This window comes from Mytilus californianus, unplaced genomic scaffold (genome assembly GCF_021869535.1).
Source record: "Mytilus californianus isolate M0D057914Y unplaced genomic scaffold, xbMytCali1.0.p SCAF_4, whole genome shotgun sequence".
In the NCBI taxonomy this organism is placed as follows: Eukaryota; Metazoa; Mollusca; class Bivalvia; order Mytilida; family Mytilidae; genus Mytilus; species Mytilus californianus.
The window spans coordinates 77429965-77448820 of NW_026262690.1; the positions used below are offsets into that span (position 1 = coordinate 77429965).

The 18856-nt window shown below is 32.0% G+C and overlaps 1 protein-coding gene and 1 long non-coding RNA gene across 2 annotated transcripts in view; one reads left to right on the forward strand and one right to left on the reverse strand.

Moving 5' to 3' along the window:
• LOC127698778 (uncharacterized) overlaps positions 1-18856 on the forward strand; it is a 280956-nt gene that overhangs the window by 224644 nt on the left and 37456 nt on the right. The window lies entirely within an intron of this gene.
• Positions 7162-18856, reverse strand: part of LOC127698721 (Fanconi anemia group M protein-like) — a 66096-nt gene continuing 54401 nt past the window's right edge. Inside the window, exons 12-14 of the mRNA XM_052202343.1 lie at positions 14440-14573; positions 13165-13297; positions 7162-11939 (exon numbers count right to left, since the gene is read on the reverse strand). Of these exons, the coding sequence (XP_052058303.1) occupies positions 7183-11939; positions 13165-13297; positions 14440-14573 (5024 nt within the window). The 3' untranslated portion in view covers positions 7162-7182. The remainder of the gene's footprint in view (positions 11940-13164; positions 13298-14439; positions 14574-18856) is intronic.

Genomic DNA, 18856 nt, shown 5'->3' on the forward strand with positions numbered 1-18856 from the left:
GTGTGTAAATCTTATGGAATTTTGTCGAGCCATTTTCAAGGAGTTGTGGAACAACAAACTGTTATAAGTAGAAATGACAAAATCAAAGTTTTGGTACTCAAAAAAAAAAGAAAATTGGCCTAATTACATTTTGATGTCCGGAAAAATCTTTGCCAGTTTTATTGCATTCTGTCAATTCGTTTTCAAAGTTTTGAGGAGAAAGCCGGAAGTGAGACACAGACGACGACAACACAAGGCGACAGAAAATATCCCAAAATGTCACTACAGCTTAGCCATAATGGATCAAAATCATGAAGTAAAGTACAATCTATAAGATTCACTGTACCTACAAAACACTAAATCAACAACACAAAATGTCAAGATGCGACACTTTTGCTTACATCCTTGCCATCGTATACTTAAAATTGAACAGCGGTATTATGAAGAAAAGAATGAGATGTGAACCTGAATTGCTGATTAATTTTTTTTTGCTTACTGTCAACATTGATAACCAAAATGAATTAATTTGTACCCAAAAGATAATGTATATAGCTTTACTTCGAACAATATATTGGTTTTTGGCTAAGAATGTCCTTATACAGTTTTGGAATAAATACTTTAAATTTCCTAAAATATGTCAAAGTTTCAGGCGTTAACACTATGAAATCTGTTAAGAAAAAAGCCATATTATTGTTTGAACCTTAAAGTACACATACTATGAATTTAAGTAAATATTGAAAGACTCTTTGAAAATCGCCCTTGTGTGAAATAAATTGGTCCTATCTTATTCCATGGGCACCGAGTAGTCGGCATGAATTTGATGAATGATGAAATCCTCACTTTTTATTTTTTCACTTATTTTACAAGACTCATAATTTCCCATTTATCTGTTACAATTAATATTATATCTATTTATTCACATGTATAAATAACTATACACTGATGTAGTAATAAGCTAAAAAGTTAGATACTTCAATGGTTTATTTCTAGACATATGTATTCATTTAAGAATTAAATGCTTCTTTTTGTAAATTTATTGGGGTGTAAAAGCGTTGACCGAAGTACATTTTGTATGAAGCGCTTCATTCTAAAAATGTGCGCACGGTCAACGCTTTTTCAACCCTATAAAATTACTAAAAGAAGCATTCAATACTTATAATTACATCTTTTTGCTAGAATCATGAAAATACGATTTCTGTCAAGTTTGTCTTTTATTTACCCGTGCACTTTATTGTGGAAGCTCGTGTAATCATGAATGTTACATTTCATTTTGAAATGAAGGTTAATTTCAGAATGACGCGAGATTGCTGTTAGCCAATCAAAATAACGTATTATAATGAAACATACATGTAATGTAATTATTTTGGTATGCAGTAGACATGTGCCGGTTAGAAATCTCTTTAGGTACCTTCACGATTAAAGGTTTTGGTAAAGGTTTTTCATACAATGTGAAAGTCCATTTTGTCGTTGAACACGTTAACTTGCAAGATGGTCCTTACTTGACTTGTTTTGTGCCAACATACATATCTATTTTACAATCTTCTGTGCCCATATTAACCTTCCATGACTAGAACAAATAGAAAGCAATTCACACATGCATTATTGGATGTGTATGTGTTAATTTATGGTAGGTGGGAGGTTGTCCGATTTATTTCTACATTATTTCGTAATTTTCTGTGTTCAAATATAATTTTCAATAAATCTAGGTTTTCTTGAATGAAAAGCCGATTGAACTAAGCAGTTCTGTTCAACACTTTAATAAAATTCTTACAAGTTATCAAAATATTGTCGTAGAAATCTTTTCTCAAAACATTATATATGGAACATTCTGATATAAATAAAAAAAAAAAGATCATCATCTTCTGCTTTATTCAAAATGCATTTTTTTGTTACATTATCTATGTATTTTATGGTGTGAACGTCAATTACAAGGATTATAGTTTGAAAGTAGACTATAATATTTCCTGTTTGCATTAAAATTCCATAGATTTGTTTTGAACACTACATAAAGATTCTGTTTTACTTTACTGTTCATGACATCGCTTTTTGAAATATACTGCTGTACAGCAACCAATATTAGAGTATAGGTCAGCATGACTTCATATCAGCAAGTTAAGTAAATGTAATTTGAGTTTGAGCTTGCTTTCGATAACTGTGAGCATATTTATGCAATTTGTTTTACTTGTACTTTTTTGTTATTCATTTTCATGATTATACTTTTATCGGAAAGAAGATTCTTGCAAGTTTTATTGCATTCTGTCAAGTCGTTTTCAAGATTCGTGGAGAAAGAAAGTGTGACGACGACAAAGCATGTGGTCCGAAAGTGTCACGTGACAGCATTGTTGTCACGTACCAAAAACAAGAAGTAAAGCTCAAACTTCAGTAAAGCTTCACTTTACCCCAATACACACAGGCACTTGTCTCTGAAAAAAATAACTATATACTTTGATATGACACGTGTTATATTAAACTATATAGGTTTGTTTTTTTTCAAAGTGCCTGTGACAATACACTAAGTACAAAACACAAAATGTCAAGATGTGACACTTATGCTTACATCCGTACCATCTAATACTTATTATAAAAAGGATCTGATGGATCTTAATTTTTACAGGTATTGTGATGAAAGAATGAGATGTGAAACAGCTGATTAATTTTTGTTTGCTTAATGTAGACGTTGATAACCAAAATAAATAAATTTGTAACAAAAAGAAAATATATATAGCTTTACTTCCATAAGAATATTGGTTTTGGCTAAGTTTTTTTTATAAAGAGAAGGTTCACGAATGCCTTAAATTGTCCCTAAAATTTTAATGTCAAAATTCTACAAATTTCAAATAGAAACAGGTGTGGAATTATACTTTTAATACAAAATGTCTTCTTTTTGGCATCTAAAATTATAAATTACGAAGCAATGACCTTTAAATTATACGCATGTTGTAACGTCAGTTTTGGTCCAATCTTTCCATAATTTATTTAGCATAATTGAGTGTGACCTCCATCCCTGATCCAAAATTATTACATGAACATGATATTTCATGATAAAGTTGAAATTCAAGGCCAAATTTTGCCAAAAGTGAATCGGGTCCTCTCCAAAAATCTGTCGTTTACAATTTGGACATCTGTTAAGAAGTAAGCCATTTACATATTTGAACACATACTATAAATTTATGTTAATATTGAAAGACTTTGAAAATGGTCTGATGTGAAATAAATTGTTCGGAACTTCCTGTCTCTTTTGACTTGCCAATGAGTAGGCCCGAGAACACAGTTATTTCGTAGTGCATTTCTTTTAGACAATAAATTCAAATTAAAAAAATCGCACCTGCTCTATCTCAAAAAGATTTTTACAGTGTAGTGTACTACTATTGATACAAATAATATCAAAATTATAGAATCTTCTACCAGCTATAACTCAAAATATTGACAATTCTGTGTTAAGGGGGGCTAAAATTCAGTTTGACAGCTTCAGACATTCTAATTTTTGATCTTTTTTAACTGGACCAAATCACTACTTAACATAAAGATTCAGCACCCAAATTTTTTTAACATGTAATTTCATCCCCTAATTAATATTTCATGCATAAAACATCAAGAAATAAACTTGGGAAAATGTATAAAAAAAAAATGCAAGTTATACACTGTTCACACTAGGGACTATATTCGTAGACAACGAAAACCAAAGGACGATAACTGTGTCCTTGGACCTAATAGGATAGAAAGACTTGACCAATTTTAATAAAAGTTTGCATGACCAAAGCTTAGGAAATTATAAGATAGTTGGCCAAGTTTCATGGCCATAGGATATATATTATAGAAACTAGGGCCATTTTAATATTGAAATTTGTATGTTTATTTTTGACGTTTAAATCAAATATTTTCAACTGTCAAGATTTTGGCCTAAAAAATTTAAATATTGCAAAAATTTGCTTTTTAAATACTCTTGAATATAATATAATAAGTATTAAAAGCAACAGAACACTCATTTGATTTATCAGATTTATCACAGTTATTCAAAAGTCAAATTTATATGAGCCTGTGTCTGAAAATAGAGATTTTCGAATTAAGGGAAGCCTTACATAAACATGCATTTTTTTCAACCAATTTGAAGTTTTTGAAGTTTTTTAACCATACATTATTCTTCCATATATATTAAATGTATTTTAAATGTAAAGAAAAGTTACAAAATGCATACCACATGAGTATAAAATGGTCTTAGGCCATGTAAGACTGAGAATTATTTAGAGTCGTTTTAGGCAGTAGCCCATATTTACATATAAAAATGCACACAGAGGCTATAAGAAATTGAAATTTGTTACTTTTTGCTCATTTCTATGCTAAGATGTCATTATACAAGAAGTCTAATTGCAAAAGGACTCTTGAATTTAACTTTTTTTTGCAGACAGTATGGTCTGATGACCAGTTTTTCACTTTTCAATGTACAAAGCTCTTCACATTTCACATACATCAAACAGGCTGTTTAACCAGGGACATAAATACAAATATTCTGCACATTTTTTCTGTGATAATCTACTTTTCTCTAGATTCAGAGTTCACAAATGGTTAATTAAATTTGATTTAAGCATAGAAACACAAATATCAGGAACATAAAAAGCTGTCAGATAGAAAGTCAGCATGGCTCTTAGGCATAAAATGGAAAGTGCTTTAAAATGCTTATTTTAGCCGTATAAAGCCAAAATGGGACATTTTAACAGAATTTCTGTCAAACAAAGATGTAAATCCTTTACTTTTATTGAGTTTGACAAATTGAAACCAGCAAACCATTCAGGAAAGTTGCCAAAGTACAGAATCTACATTTACAGAATTCATCTCTTAGGCCCATGAACACAGTTATTTCGTAGTGCATTTCTTTTAGACAATAAATTCAAATTAAAAAAATTGCACCTGCTCTATCTCAAAAAGATTTTTACCGTGTAGTGTACTACTATTGATACAAATAATATCAAAATTATAGAAACTTCTACCAGCTCTAACTCAAAATATTGACAATTCTGTGTTAAGGGGGCTAAAATTCAGTTTGCCAGCTTCAGACATTCTAATTTTTGATCTTTTTTAACTGGACCAAATCACTACTTAACATAAAGATTCAGCACCCAAATTTTTTTAACATGTAATTTCATCCCCTTACTTAATATTTCATGCATAAAATATCAAGAAATAATATGGGAAAATGTATAAAAAAAAAATGCAAGTTATACACTGTTCACACTAGGGACTATATTCGTAGACAACGAAAACCAAAGGAAGATAACTGTGTCCTTGGACCAGTAGCAATTACTCCGCATTTTTTTGATGAAATCCCAACTTTTTACTTTTTCACAGATTTTACAAGGCTCCTCGACATGTTTGTGCTAAATATACTTATCAATTTTACACTTTTCTGTGCACATATTAACCTTTAATGACTCAAACAAATAGAAAGCAATTAACACATATATTATTGTATGTGTTAATTCATTGTCACCATGATTGTAGGTGTAAAGTTGACCGATTTATTTCCAAATTATTTTGTAATTTTCCGTGTTCAAATAATTTTCGATTATCTAGGTTTTCTTGAATATAAAGTCAATTCATCTTAGAAGTTATGTTGACACCTTGAAATTTATACAAGTTATCAATGTTTAACACCTTATCAAGTTATCAAAAGTTTATCATTGAAATCTGTTCTCAAAACCTTATATAAGAGATATTCTGATATTAGATGCTTTTCATTTTTAAATTTATTCCACATGCATTTTTTTTTTACAGAACCTTGGTGTTTAAGTTTATAGTTTGAAAGTTTGAAAATTTTGTTTTGCATTAAAGTTTTGCAGAGATTTGTTCGTTAAGATCCTGTCTCCCTATACTGTTTATGACACTGCTGTATGAAATGGTCTCAGAAGTACAGCAACCAATATTAGAGTGTACAACAGCTTAAGTTGATTTCATTTCAGATGGTTAAGTACTTTGAGTTTGACTCAGCTTGTGTGCAGTAACTGTATAAGCATTCTTTTATACAATTTGTTATACTTGTACTTTTTGTTTTCCATTATACCATTATCAGAGAGTTTAGTACTATTCCGTTATTAATTTTAATTGTATGATCTTTGATTAAAAAGGGAGAGGGTGGATATCTGGAGAAACTAGTGAAACCTCTTGTGTTCAATTGCCTGTCCTAATTCAAGAACCTTGTCGATTGAGGGTAGTTTTTATTATATCTTATATTCATACATTTTAATTTTTTTTTCTTATGTTGATTGCAGACCTTGAAGGTCTATGTTATATAATACTTCCATGGTTGTATTCATCAGCAACTTTTTTAAGACATGTGATTGGACTTCATATAGTGTATAGGGACCTGTCTATTGTTGAAGGCCATGTGTTGACCTTTACATTTGTTAAATTGTTCTGTGTTAGGTTACTGTCTCATTGACACAGTCATATTGTTTTATGAGCCTCCTCATAGGGTTTTTGATTATGTGATTACTTGGCCGTTTTTATAGTGATTATTTGATTACCAGACCAAATATTTCATGATTATTTGATTATTTGATAATCTAGGACTGTATTTTTGATTATTTGATTATCTTGTTTAAAAAAATAATTAATGATTATGTGATTATATTGGCAAAAAAATTGTGATTATGTGATTATATTGGCAAAAAAAAATGATTATGTGATTACTTGAACAACCCAATGAGGGGCCTCTTTTATTCATCTTAGTCAGAAAACTTAACCTAAGCTGTTGACACCACTACCTTCCACAGAAAATTATCATCTATGTCTATTCCAAAGTCATTGAAGCATGACATTCATTGTAAGAAAGACAAAACAGACAATATAGACTTTCTGAAGGATTTGATAATCAACTGCTGCATTTGTTCCTTCAAGGATAACAATCACACAATTCATTTCATAATAAGATGACAGTAAATTAAATTATTACATTTAAAATTTATAAAATATCAACTCACCTCTTTATACCTCAAATAATTAAACTCTTTGTGTGTTGTAACTATATGAAGGATTCCTACATTTCTTTTTTTCACCATTTTACGTGCTAAACTATTCTGGATTTGAAAATATGAATCTATACAAGGAAAAAACTATCTCTCCAAATATTAAAGTTTCCTGAAATTGCCTAACTGGCAGATGGCATTAAAGTAGTCAATCAATGAGTAATACATTTGAATTTAGGTTTTATTATCCATAACTTGATGGTAACATCTGAGTATCAAACTTTCTTCTGATATAATTAAAAATATCAGAAGCTCGTTCCTCTGTCATTTTGCCATTAGTCATTATAGTTCTGACGTCACTGCATAAAAAACTTGCCACAGTTTTGTAATTATTGCACAAAAATAAACAGTGAACATAAGATAAATGAGGTATAGTTCTATAGAACTTAACCCTGTTCTGCTGTTCAGTATTTAAATTAATAGAACAAGATATCGCACAGTTCTTTCTGTTCTCAAGCTGACATAAATCAGCCACAATAGATGCAGTTTCTGACTGGTTTTCCGTAAAAAACAATGTCACTTTTGACTGAATCAAATGAACCAAAGTTTTATCAACATATTTGGTCCAGTGTAATATTCTTCCTTTCTCCTCTAGTTTACATTTATCTTTCTCAATGATAAGACACGGACGCTCATAAAAGTCACACATTTCCAGCAAACGTTCGGTCATTTTAGCACGATTTGTTCCATTGCTGAATTCAGACCATTGTTTACGATCTATTCCCATTCGTACACTGACAACATAATCACAACTGTCTAACTGGGCAGCAACTACATTTATATCGTGATTGAATCGTAGAGCAGAAATAATATCCTGAGCACCATTTATTTCACGTGAATCAACGATTATCACAGATTTTTTATTTGATGGTTTCGTAGTATTCAACAGTAAGTCACTGTCTTCGGTAAGATGTGAATTTTCATCAGTGTTTGTAAAATTTCTCCTCATCAATAAAGCAGTATCATCACAGTAATTATTTGTTTTGTCTACTGACTCATTATTTTGTTGCTTAGCTATCAAATGTCTCCGAAATTCTTCCTGCTTTTCCTTTTGCCTTTTAATACGTTCTTCTTTTTCTTTTGATATGGTCATATCTGCACTAACTTCTAATTTGTGAGAAGCTGATGGCTGATTACTTGTAACAGTCACTAAGTTTTGTTTGCTAGTTATTCTACTTTTAAGTGAACACATAATTTCTGGTGATATTGCTTTCTCTTTCTGATCCTGTTCATCATCACTACTTGATAACAACTGACGACTGTTTCTATTACTCGTCCTTGAACTGACTGTTACATGACCTTGAGACATTGCAGGAGAATCTAGGAATTTTCTTCCTGGTTCTGCAGGTGACATAAGATTCATGTCCTGATTATCAGATCCATCCTCACTTGAAGAATCTGCTATTCTTTTTACCCTCTTTCGCTTGATTGTTTTTACAGTGGGCATCACTTTATGTCTTCTTGGTTTTGACCATCTTGTCCTTGGTCCAACAAATGATTCATTGTCAATAATATTGCCTTTATCTAATATGGTGATTTCATGTCCTTCCAGAAGATCATGTTCCTCTTCTTCATCACAAACAAAACTATCATCATAATACTGAGACTCTTCATCTTGGGGAACCTGAGAATACACATCAATATTATCATCATAGTCATATTTAAGTTTAAATTTACCACCCTGACCAGCCGGACTACGTACTGACTTTAAGTAGATGGCCTGGAGTTCCTCATGCTGACCTTGAGAAAGTTGAGTACAACCTTCAGAAACAAAACTGTCTTCCATGTGGTCTAAATCACTACCTTCCTCCTCATCCGTGGAAGCTTCCTCATCTTCAGACACATCCGCTTCATCTACCAAAAATGGATTAGGAGATTTTGATTTTCTCTTTTTATTATCATTTGAATCGCTTTTGTTGCTGTCAAGAGTTTTTATCTCATTGTTGGAAAATTTGTTTCTCTTTTCTTTTTTGATGCTTCTAACATCTTCAAAATCACTTTCATCATCCAGTAATTCATCTACACAAAATGAAACTGCCTTTTTTAGTTTCTTCTTCTTTAAAATACTTTCTTCCTCACTTGAAGTTGAGGAAATATTCTTCTTAACTCTAGCACTAACTGGTCTTAATGGAGTTTTGAAATCATCAAAATCACATATTTTCTTTATGTCAGGTGTTACTGGTGAGTCTATTATAAGTGTCTTTTTACGTTTTTTCCTTACTACGAAACTGTCCTCCAAAGAAGGAGAGTCCTGAATTGACAGATTTATCAAGGGAGATTTTGATTTCAAGGGCGATTCCTGATCAGGAAGCTTTATTGCTGAGTATTTAGATTTCAGACCATCTGGTGATTTTATTTTAGGATTCACTGGTGAAAAAACTGGTTTCTGACTAAGCAGTCTCTTACCAGATAACACTGGAGATGGTGGCATATCAAAGTCACCATGAAAGTCACTTAAACTGACACTATTATTATCCTCGTTTTTCTGAGTAACTTCATCATCTCCAGCATCATAATTCACATTGAATGTGTCTTCTTTCATTGAAAATGTTGAGGAAGTTCTTTTGTTATCATTAGAAACTTCACCAATTTTGGCATTTGAAGTTCCAAAGTCATCACCATCATCCTGTTCTAATTCTAGTTCCTCTCCTGTAGGAGACAAAGCCGGTTTCAAGAAAGTGGAGTTTTTCTGTCCGGCTAATCGTGATTTGTCACACATGAATGACAAAGATTTCCTACTAGATAGAAGACTTTGACCTAGATTTTTAAGAACAGATTTCTGAGAAGTTGTTTCACTTAAACATGGTGATGGTGGAATGATATCATCGTCAACATCAAAGCCAAGGTCAAAAAGAGGTACATCTGACTCATCCCCATCATCACTGAAATCATCCATGTTATCCATATTAACAATTTCATTAATTAAATTAAGTTGTGAGGTGTCCAGTTTATCATGAGATTTTATTGCAGTAAATGTTTCAGTGCTATAATCAGCAGCTATATTTTTCTGATGGTCAGACATATCTGAAAAACAGCTTTCCTCATTTCTCAAATTTTCCTTTTCCTTTTGTTTTGATAAGATCTCCACATTTAGATTGACCTTTTCTTTTTCAATTGGAACTTTAAATGTTACACCCTGTTCCCTTTCACCAGACAGGTCTGTCTTGTTGAAAGTTATGTCCATACTATCACTATCATGAACAAATGCTAAGGCTTGACTAAAAGTAAACTGTGAAGGTGAAAGAATCCTTCCATCAGACTGACACATGTTTTCCTCATTAACAGCTGGTGTTTTTACAACCTCCAAAACACTCTCATTCATGAAAGAATCATCAAATAGAGAAATGTCCACAGATTTGCATGAATTAATCCTTTTATTGTTAGAACTGGAAGACTTACTGGATTCAGCTTCTCCTGTTCTTTGCTTTTCAATAAAGCTAACAGATTCTCTACAAAGTTCTACACATTTATTAAGCTTCAACGATGAATCTTTATTCTTATTGCCTTCATTACTTTCATCTGAATTAATTTCTCCTAGAAAGTCATCACTGGCCAACATAAAATTTGCCTGTGTGTCCAGGAAATCATCTGATCCAGAAAAGGAATCAATTTCCATTTCAACACCATCTTCATTCAACTTAGGTGTTGGTTCTTCAACAAGATCTGTCACTTCTTTTTTATTATTCGCCATATCACTTTGTGAACTGTTATCACTTATTTTATGTTCTACATTATCAGAGGTACTGGTATTATTTTGCACTGTAAGACTGGTTGTAGTTCTTTTACTTTTGTTTGGTTTATTTGTTAGTAGTTGAATAGGGCTATCAAAATCACTTGATATGTCCATATTGAAGTTAGCCACTTGCTTTTGATGATAGCTGCCATTATTTGATAAATCAAAAGATTCACTAAATGCATCAGTATCTTTGTCTAAATTTTTCTTTTCACCCATATCTTGTCCAGCTGTTTTATCATCACAGACATCTGAACATTTTGGACTGCTTTTATTATGTTCAACGTTTTTGTTATTCTTCTTTTTAGTACTACTTGTATACTTTGTATTCAAACCGGAATATTCTGATGTCCACTCTTCAACCAGTTGCGCCATATCTATTTTTGGCAGTGTTGTCAAATTATTTATATTATCAACCAATACTTCAAGTTCATCTATTGGAGGAGCATCTGGCACAAGAAATACCTCATGATTTGTTTCTGTTGTTTTCTGTGGAGAAACAATGTCTACAGACATTGTGAAAAATGTTGGCAAAAGTTTAGTAAAATCTTCACAATATTCGTCTTGTGATTTAGCTTCTGTTTCAGATATTTTCTCATAGTCAGAAGCCTCCATCTTAGACAGGGTGGCCTGTTCTATATCTATTTGTACATGTGTAATATTTTCATCTCTAAACTCATTACCAACTTCATTTGATCTACTTCCTTGGCTCTCTTCATTAATGACAGTAAATTCAGGAACAGTTTCTACAAAATCATTTACATCAGTGTCAGCAATCACTTCAACCACTGACATGTTCCCACTAAAGTTCCTTTTCTTTTGTTTATTCTTTTTCTCACTCCTATTCAAATTTGCACCTATGCATATACTTTTTCTGTATGCTTTTGTTATTTCATCAGCTTCATTTTTAGCAACATGTTCGTCGTCTTTGTCATCTTTTTTGTCAAAAATTGCTGGAAGGTCATCATCACTTTCACCAGATACGACAAATGCATCAAACTCTGGCAGCTGATCACTTCTTCTTGGTTTATTTTGACTATACAAAGACTTCTTTTTCTTTCCATGTTTTATGGTGTTGTCATTGGCAACAAAGAATTGCCTAATATTCCCACCATCTTCATCATTTTGCCCTGGTTTTAAGATATCAGCCTCATTCAGGAAAACTTCCATTTCCTGGCCATAGTTGTCCTCGTTAGGATCTAAAGCCTCTGAAAAGTGAAAAACAAGTAAAGAATCTATAGCTTTATGAAACCAAAATGATTACATTTTTTTAAAAGTTATTTTTAAGGATTTCTTAAAATATTTCACTACAGCATAATTTCGGATGATATCAGCTAGTCACTTGCAGTTCATGAAACATAATAACATTGCAATGAATTTACAACTTTTTTTAATTTTCAAAATATAGTGTTGTGCATTGCTAATGAATTTTGATTTCATCTTTTCAGAAAAAGGGTTTGAAATTGTACTTTTTCAACAACAAAACATTAAGTAACATGTCTTTATATGGGGACTAATTTTTAATCTTTGTAGAGATACATTTCCCATATTCAAATATAGATAAACCTTAAACTGTAAGAGCAATATAATGGGGAACAAACACAGATAAATTGTATTGCAGTTTACTTAGGTTAGAATTGTGTAGTTAAGCTTTTTGTTTCAACAGAATTACTGATAATTGTCATCTAAATTATGGATTCATTATAGGTGTCAGACCACCAATTTAAAATCCCTATCTATTCAACCAATTTTCACAGCTATCTAAATATTTTACCTTGAGTTTAACTTCATAGAAACCAGGTATATCCTGAATTGTACATGTATCACCTTTCTACATGCCAATTTTCAACCTATGCTTAAAGTCTTGTAGCAAAATACTAACGTTCTGAAGACAAGTATTGCTGAAAATAACCCCTGGTTTTCTAGAAATCTTAAATAAGTATACTATGGTGCACATAAATCCTCAATTTTAATGCAAACTCATGGACAAGTAAATTTTGGCTCAAAATGAATGGTCTACATATATTTCTATTTCAACAAAAGTTTAATTTCTGCAAATTTGTTGGTTATTTTAAGTAAACAAAGACATCAAAACCACTAGTTTTTTGTCAGGGAAGGGCTACTTTTACATACGTTCTAAATTGGAGTGGGTGAATTGGTGGTCTGACACCTATATGATGATTATAGCACTGATTTTTTTTTAGGCTGAAAGGTTATTAAACTCTCTTAAAAGTCTCCATACAGTTATATGATAGAAGATCACAGAAATTTAGAAGAAAATAAATATTCAATTCAACCTATATCATAAGAATATAGCAAAACTTGTTTGTAGGCCATTATTTGAATTTAGTTCACTTATTGCAGGATTTAACTTACTCATTATAATAAAAAGGCAAAGAAATTTAACATTATATCATCTACTTTAAAATATACCTTGTAACTCTAGAAACTGTACCATTTCTACAAAGTTCTTTGTTAGGTTTGAATGATCCACAACAAATGTAGGTTGTTGTCTATTTTGCCATGGAAACCAATCTGACAGGGATAGGTTACTTTCGATTTCTGTCTGAAAAGTTCATAGATAATAATTTTTTATTGTATTAGATCACAGAAAATGTCTGTGTACCTTGAATGTCATTAATTTTGTCTTTTTTTTTTGTATATTTTGAGATGTTGTCATTAGATTTTGATATGATTGATTGATTTTTGGTGTTTAAACGCCACTTTCAGCAATAATGGCTATTTCATTGAGTTTAGTTTTTACAGGTGGATGAAGACGTATTGCCCGATAGAACATTTACATAATTTTGAAAGACTAGAACAAATTTACTATTTTTGCAATTTCAGGGGCCAGTTGACTGCTCCTTTAGTTGACATTACAATTCCAGAAACTGAGAAAGATTCTATTGATATTAAACATCAATGAAGGAACCATGAAAAGAAAGTCTGTGCCTGCTAATATTGCTGCTGACTAAAAATACTTCAACATAAAGTATTCAGTTAACCTAAAGTTGAAGAGTGATGGATGTAAAAACTTATAAAACAGTAAAACATTCTCACATGAAGGCTGATTCCAAATTATAGAAAGGCTTGATTTGGACTTCCAGAGAAAAATGCAACGAATATGTCATACATGGCCATTGTGTGAAAGAATACTTTTTGGTTCAGTAATCACAAAGTTTATTACCGATGAAGCATCACACAATATTATGCTGAAATGAATCTTGGTACCATATTTTAGAACGCTCTAGTTTGTAGTTCCTGAGAAAAATGTGTCCAAAAAAAAATGTGGGACAGACAGAAGAACAGAAACAAGAACAGATGTAAACCAGTCTATTTATGCATTTTTGTCTTTGTATTTTATTGAATTGAAACATATTAGCCAATTGGTAGCCTGTAAGCTGGGCAATATATTCTGTTTTAAATTGAACCAATACTTCAATTTTGATTTTCATTAAGTATTTTCATGAAGTCAAATATAATTATATGTATACTCACAATGTCAGACTTTTTTGCAATGCATCAACAACATAATTTAACAACATGTTTATGTTTGGGTTTTTTTAGGCAAAAAGACAGACAAGATAAGGCTGTCATTTCAAAAGTGGACAAGTATGACCAGAGTTAAAACTATTGCCAAATTATCAAAATAGGTTTTGTTTGATGTAACTCTGTGAGGAACATACAAAAACGTTAATAAATATTCACCTGATTGGTTTCCCCAAGACTAAGCATGGTAGACTTCTCTGGTAATGTTTTCGTGGATGGTTCACCGTCATAGAATCTTTTTAGCTCTTCGTACTCATCCTTTGATATCCCACCATCTCCATTACTCTTACTGTCTGAAAATAAATCAACTTTTAATTTTAATTTAGAGCAATCTATTTTGGATTACATAAAATGTAATGTACATCCCAGAGACTGAATCTGTCTGAACTTCTCTAACTACCTCACAAAAAACGATGTTTTTTTTTTTCACTAGTGTTTATGATTACTTAGTTATAATTACTTTGATTCAACACTTCTGGTGGTTTTATTTAACTTGGCTTCACAGTTATTCAACCAATAAATTTGCCATCAGTAGATAATTAAATTTGGAATCGTATGGAAACTTTTTTTGTAAAATGCAATAGTAAACAAAAAAGGATTTCATCTGAAGTTATCAGATTAGATACTGCCCTACACACCAATGGCGTACAAGGGCAGTAAGTAAGTAAGTATCAGATTAGATATATCATTCTGTTTTCCCACATTTCAAAAATACATAATGGTTAATAAAAGTAAATTCCTTTGAAAGGTCTGTGCTGCTTTCTTTTAAACTTTGCTGCAAAATAAGTCAACCAATAAGATTGCCATCTGAAGTTAATTTAAAAAAGAATGCACACATCCTCCTGATAAGCATACCTTATCTTAATTCCGAGATTCGGAAAGCAGTAAGTAGGTGTCCAACAGATTATAAAAAATACTCACACAATACAATTAATTACTGTTAAGCTGCTTATAAAATGTGAAAAGTTCTTGTCAGTAGAACTGAATAAATGCGTGATTAAAAATTTTGTTCATTCAACATATTGAAATATTATTCTTTAACTCATAAATATTTACAGTATCTGCAAACAGGAAGTGGGTGTTTGACAGACCCAAAAAGTGCCCACACATTATAACTCATCACATATAAGGTGATTGCAACATAGCCCTTACTTTAATAGTGGGGGGTATAATTTTTTATTTTTTATTTATTAAATTGAAATATACAAAAAAGGTTAAAGTATTGTTATTTGCAAAGTACAAAATGTATTTTGATTGGTTGTTATTTATTCTGTATGTTACAAATCATTGTAGGGAAAACTATATCAGTATTTGTTACATTTCATTGCCTGTAAAGAGTCTGTAATTTCACCCAAACCAGTGCATGGGGCAATCTTAAACTTGCAGTGAGGTTTGAGCCTGTGGTAAATGTTGAGGCCTATCTAAGCATTTAAATGAGAACATCAACGAGGGGGGGCAAGGGGTTTAACTGTTATGCTGTTTTGGTGCAATTTAATTCTTTGTTATCTGTTATTCTGAAAATATATTTGCTGTTAGCTGTTACTGTCTTATTCCTTGTAAGCTGTTATTGGACTATTAGTTTTTTTGTTATCTGTTATCGTGAGAATGTATTTGCTGTTAACTGTTATTGATAATTGGAATGTTAGCATTTTGACAGCCAATCTTCAGTAGAAATTGAATTGGGATCTTTCCACTAGTAACATGGTGGTCCCGTATTCGATAAGGATTCAATTAACATATAGACGTTTGAATGGGTTTACAGTACACTAGTCATTTTTTGGTGCCTTTTATGGCTTGCTGTTCGGTGTGAGCCAAGGCTCCGTGTTGAAGACCGTACTTTGACCTATATTAATGGTTTACTTTTACAAATTGTGACTTGGATGGAGAGTTGTCTCATTGGCACTCATACCACATCTTCTTATATTTAATCTCATATCATCACATAAACATTTTAATATTAGTTGGGTCCAGGACCATTACAGTATACTGGTATATATTATTATTATCCTTTGTAATAAATTCCTTTTTCTATGAACGTGTATTTAGAATTATCTTGATTTTTACGTATAGGGATAATGATCCTTGTTTCCCTGTATGTGCATTTTAAATTCGAACAATTCTTTTAAAATATTACAATAAATTGCTTCGCCGAGCACAGCTGGATACGACCGCAGAGGTCCAATCCTGAACAGTTGGGACCAAAATGGACGCGATATTCGCGCTTGATACAGGTCTGAATTTGGATTGTAATTAAATATTTGACACATAAAAGGTTTCTGACACAGAATAACTGTAGTCAAAGAACTTAGAATTGGTTTTTGAACTTATATTCAATTTTTTGCTTTTGTGCAATACACTTTGCTGTTGCGAATTGACCCCCCCCCCCCCCCCCTCCACAAAAAAAAAAATAAAAAATTCCCCCCCCCCCCCTTTTTTTGATTTTGTGCAATACACTATGCTGTTCCGTATAAACCACCACCACCCCCCCTTTTTTATTTCTGAAATCTGACCCCCCATAATTTCTTTTTACCCCCCCCCCCCCCTTTTTTCCCCGTTTTTCCCCCCAAAAAAAAATCTTTCCCTCAAGATATGGTCATAATCTCATTTCAAATTTCCAATGGAGTTTGAAACCATAATTACCCATTTAAATTCACCATAGTGCTAACTTAATCTATTTTATAATAGAATTTAAAATATGGTGTCAAATCTTTCATATGGATTTTTTTGAAAAAAAAAAGATGCAACATTTAATGGTCTTCCTTTATAAATATGCATTTCTTTAAACATGATTTAAAAGCAGTGTAAGGGAGGTAATCAAAACTTTGTATTTGGATTACCTCCCTTACACTGCTTTTAAATTGTCTTAATTGTTTATTAACCATTACTTTATACATAATTTAAAAGCAGTGTAAGGGAGGTAATTCAAATGATGTATTTGAATTACCTCCCTTACACTGCTTTAAATTATGTTTTGTACTAAAATATTTGTTCATTAACCAGGACACCCTTGTTTTCCCCCCCTCTTTTGCCCCTAATTCCTTAACGGGTTGAGCCATAAACCCGAAAAGCAAATCCTAACCATTCTTTTGTGGTATGGAAACTTGTGGTATAATTTCAGAGAGATCCATACACCGTTCCACAAGTTATTTTCTGGAAACTAGAAAAATGCTTATTTTTGGCCCCTTTTTAGCCTTAATTCTTAACTGTTGGTACCATAACCCCAAAATTCACTCCCAACCTTCCTTTTGTGGTATTAAACCTTATGGTAAAATTTCATAGAGATCCATTCACTTAAACTAAAGTTATTGTGCGAAAACCAATGTGTCTTCGGACGACGCCAACGTCATACCACTATATGACCGCGAAATGTTTGGCGGTCGTATAAAAATTCGTAAGGGTTCCGCAGAACCCAGTACTAGTGTCTTGCCTACTTTTGATGTAAGTTGCAGGCTCAACAAAATGGGTAAAAAGTAATTAAATAAATGGGAATGTGTCCATGGGACACAGATGATGCCCCGCTTGCATATCATATACAGTTATAAGGGCACATAACTGAAGAACAGTAAAAGTGACCCTACCCAAATGTGTACTTGATCTGAGTTTTGTGGTAATACGCATAAGTTTTATAAAATTTGGTTGATGCAAACTGACTTTACTCGGAGAACGGAAACGAAAAATTCAGCAATTTTTTCCATTTGTAAAGGGGCATAACTGTAGAAAATTTAGTGACAACCCCAAAATTCAAACTTGATTTGTATTTTGTTGTAATAAGCATTGTGTATAAGTTTCATAGCATTTGGTTGAGGCAAACTAAAGTTAGAGAACGGAAACGAAAAAATCAGCAATTTTTTTCGTTTGTAAAGGTGCATAACTCTATAACGGTTACAGTGACACCACCAAAATTCAAACTTGATCTGTGTTTTGTGGTAATAAGCATTGTGTTTAAGGGGGGGGGGGGGTGCAAACCATAAAGTTTTTTTTGAGGTAAAATTATAATAAAACATTTACTGGATTTGTCCTGGACCCGACTGATTTTAATTATTCATTTACTGTTATCTGTTTTTATCCCTTTTCAATTCATTGTTATCAGTTATAAGCCAAATCAATTTGCTGTTTTGCTGTTATTGGAACCCCTCTTGCCCCCCCCCATCAACAACATTGCTGTTCCATTGCTTTGATATTTGTCAAGTATATAAAGGGATTTTGTTATATCATAACTCTTCTTTTTTATTGACAAGGTACAGCAGTTTCTTTCCATAAAGATTAAATTAAGAAAATACTTTTAATTTAAAATTGGATCAGCTATGGTAAGGTTATTCATTGCAAATTTTGTGGTTTTATGGTTGATACGTTTTTGTTTAAAATACCTTTTAATAATTATTCTCTATAAAATAAACATTTCCACCAAGAAGAAAATGCCAACGTAGGTTTTATTTACACCCTATTTTTCATACAAAAAAGCAAAGTTTGCAATAGTACAGTTACTGTTTTAACATATACATGTTTATGAGTCAGACCATTTTTCTTATGAAGTCAAATTCATATAAGCAATTGGTTTCCAAAACTGGATATTAAT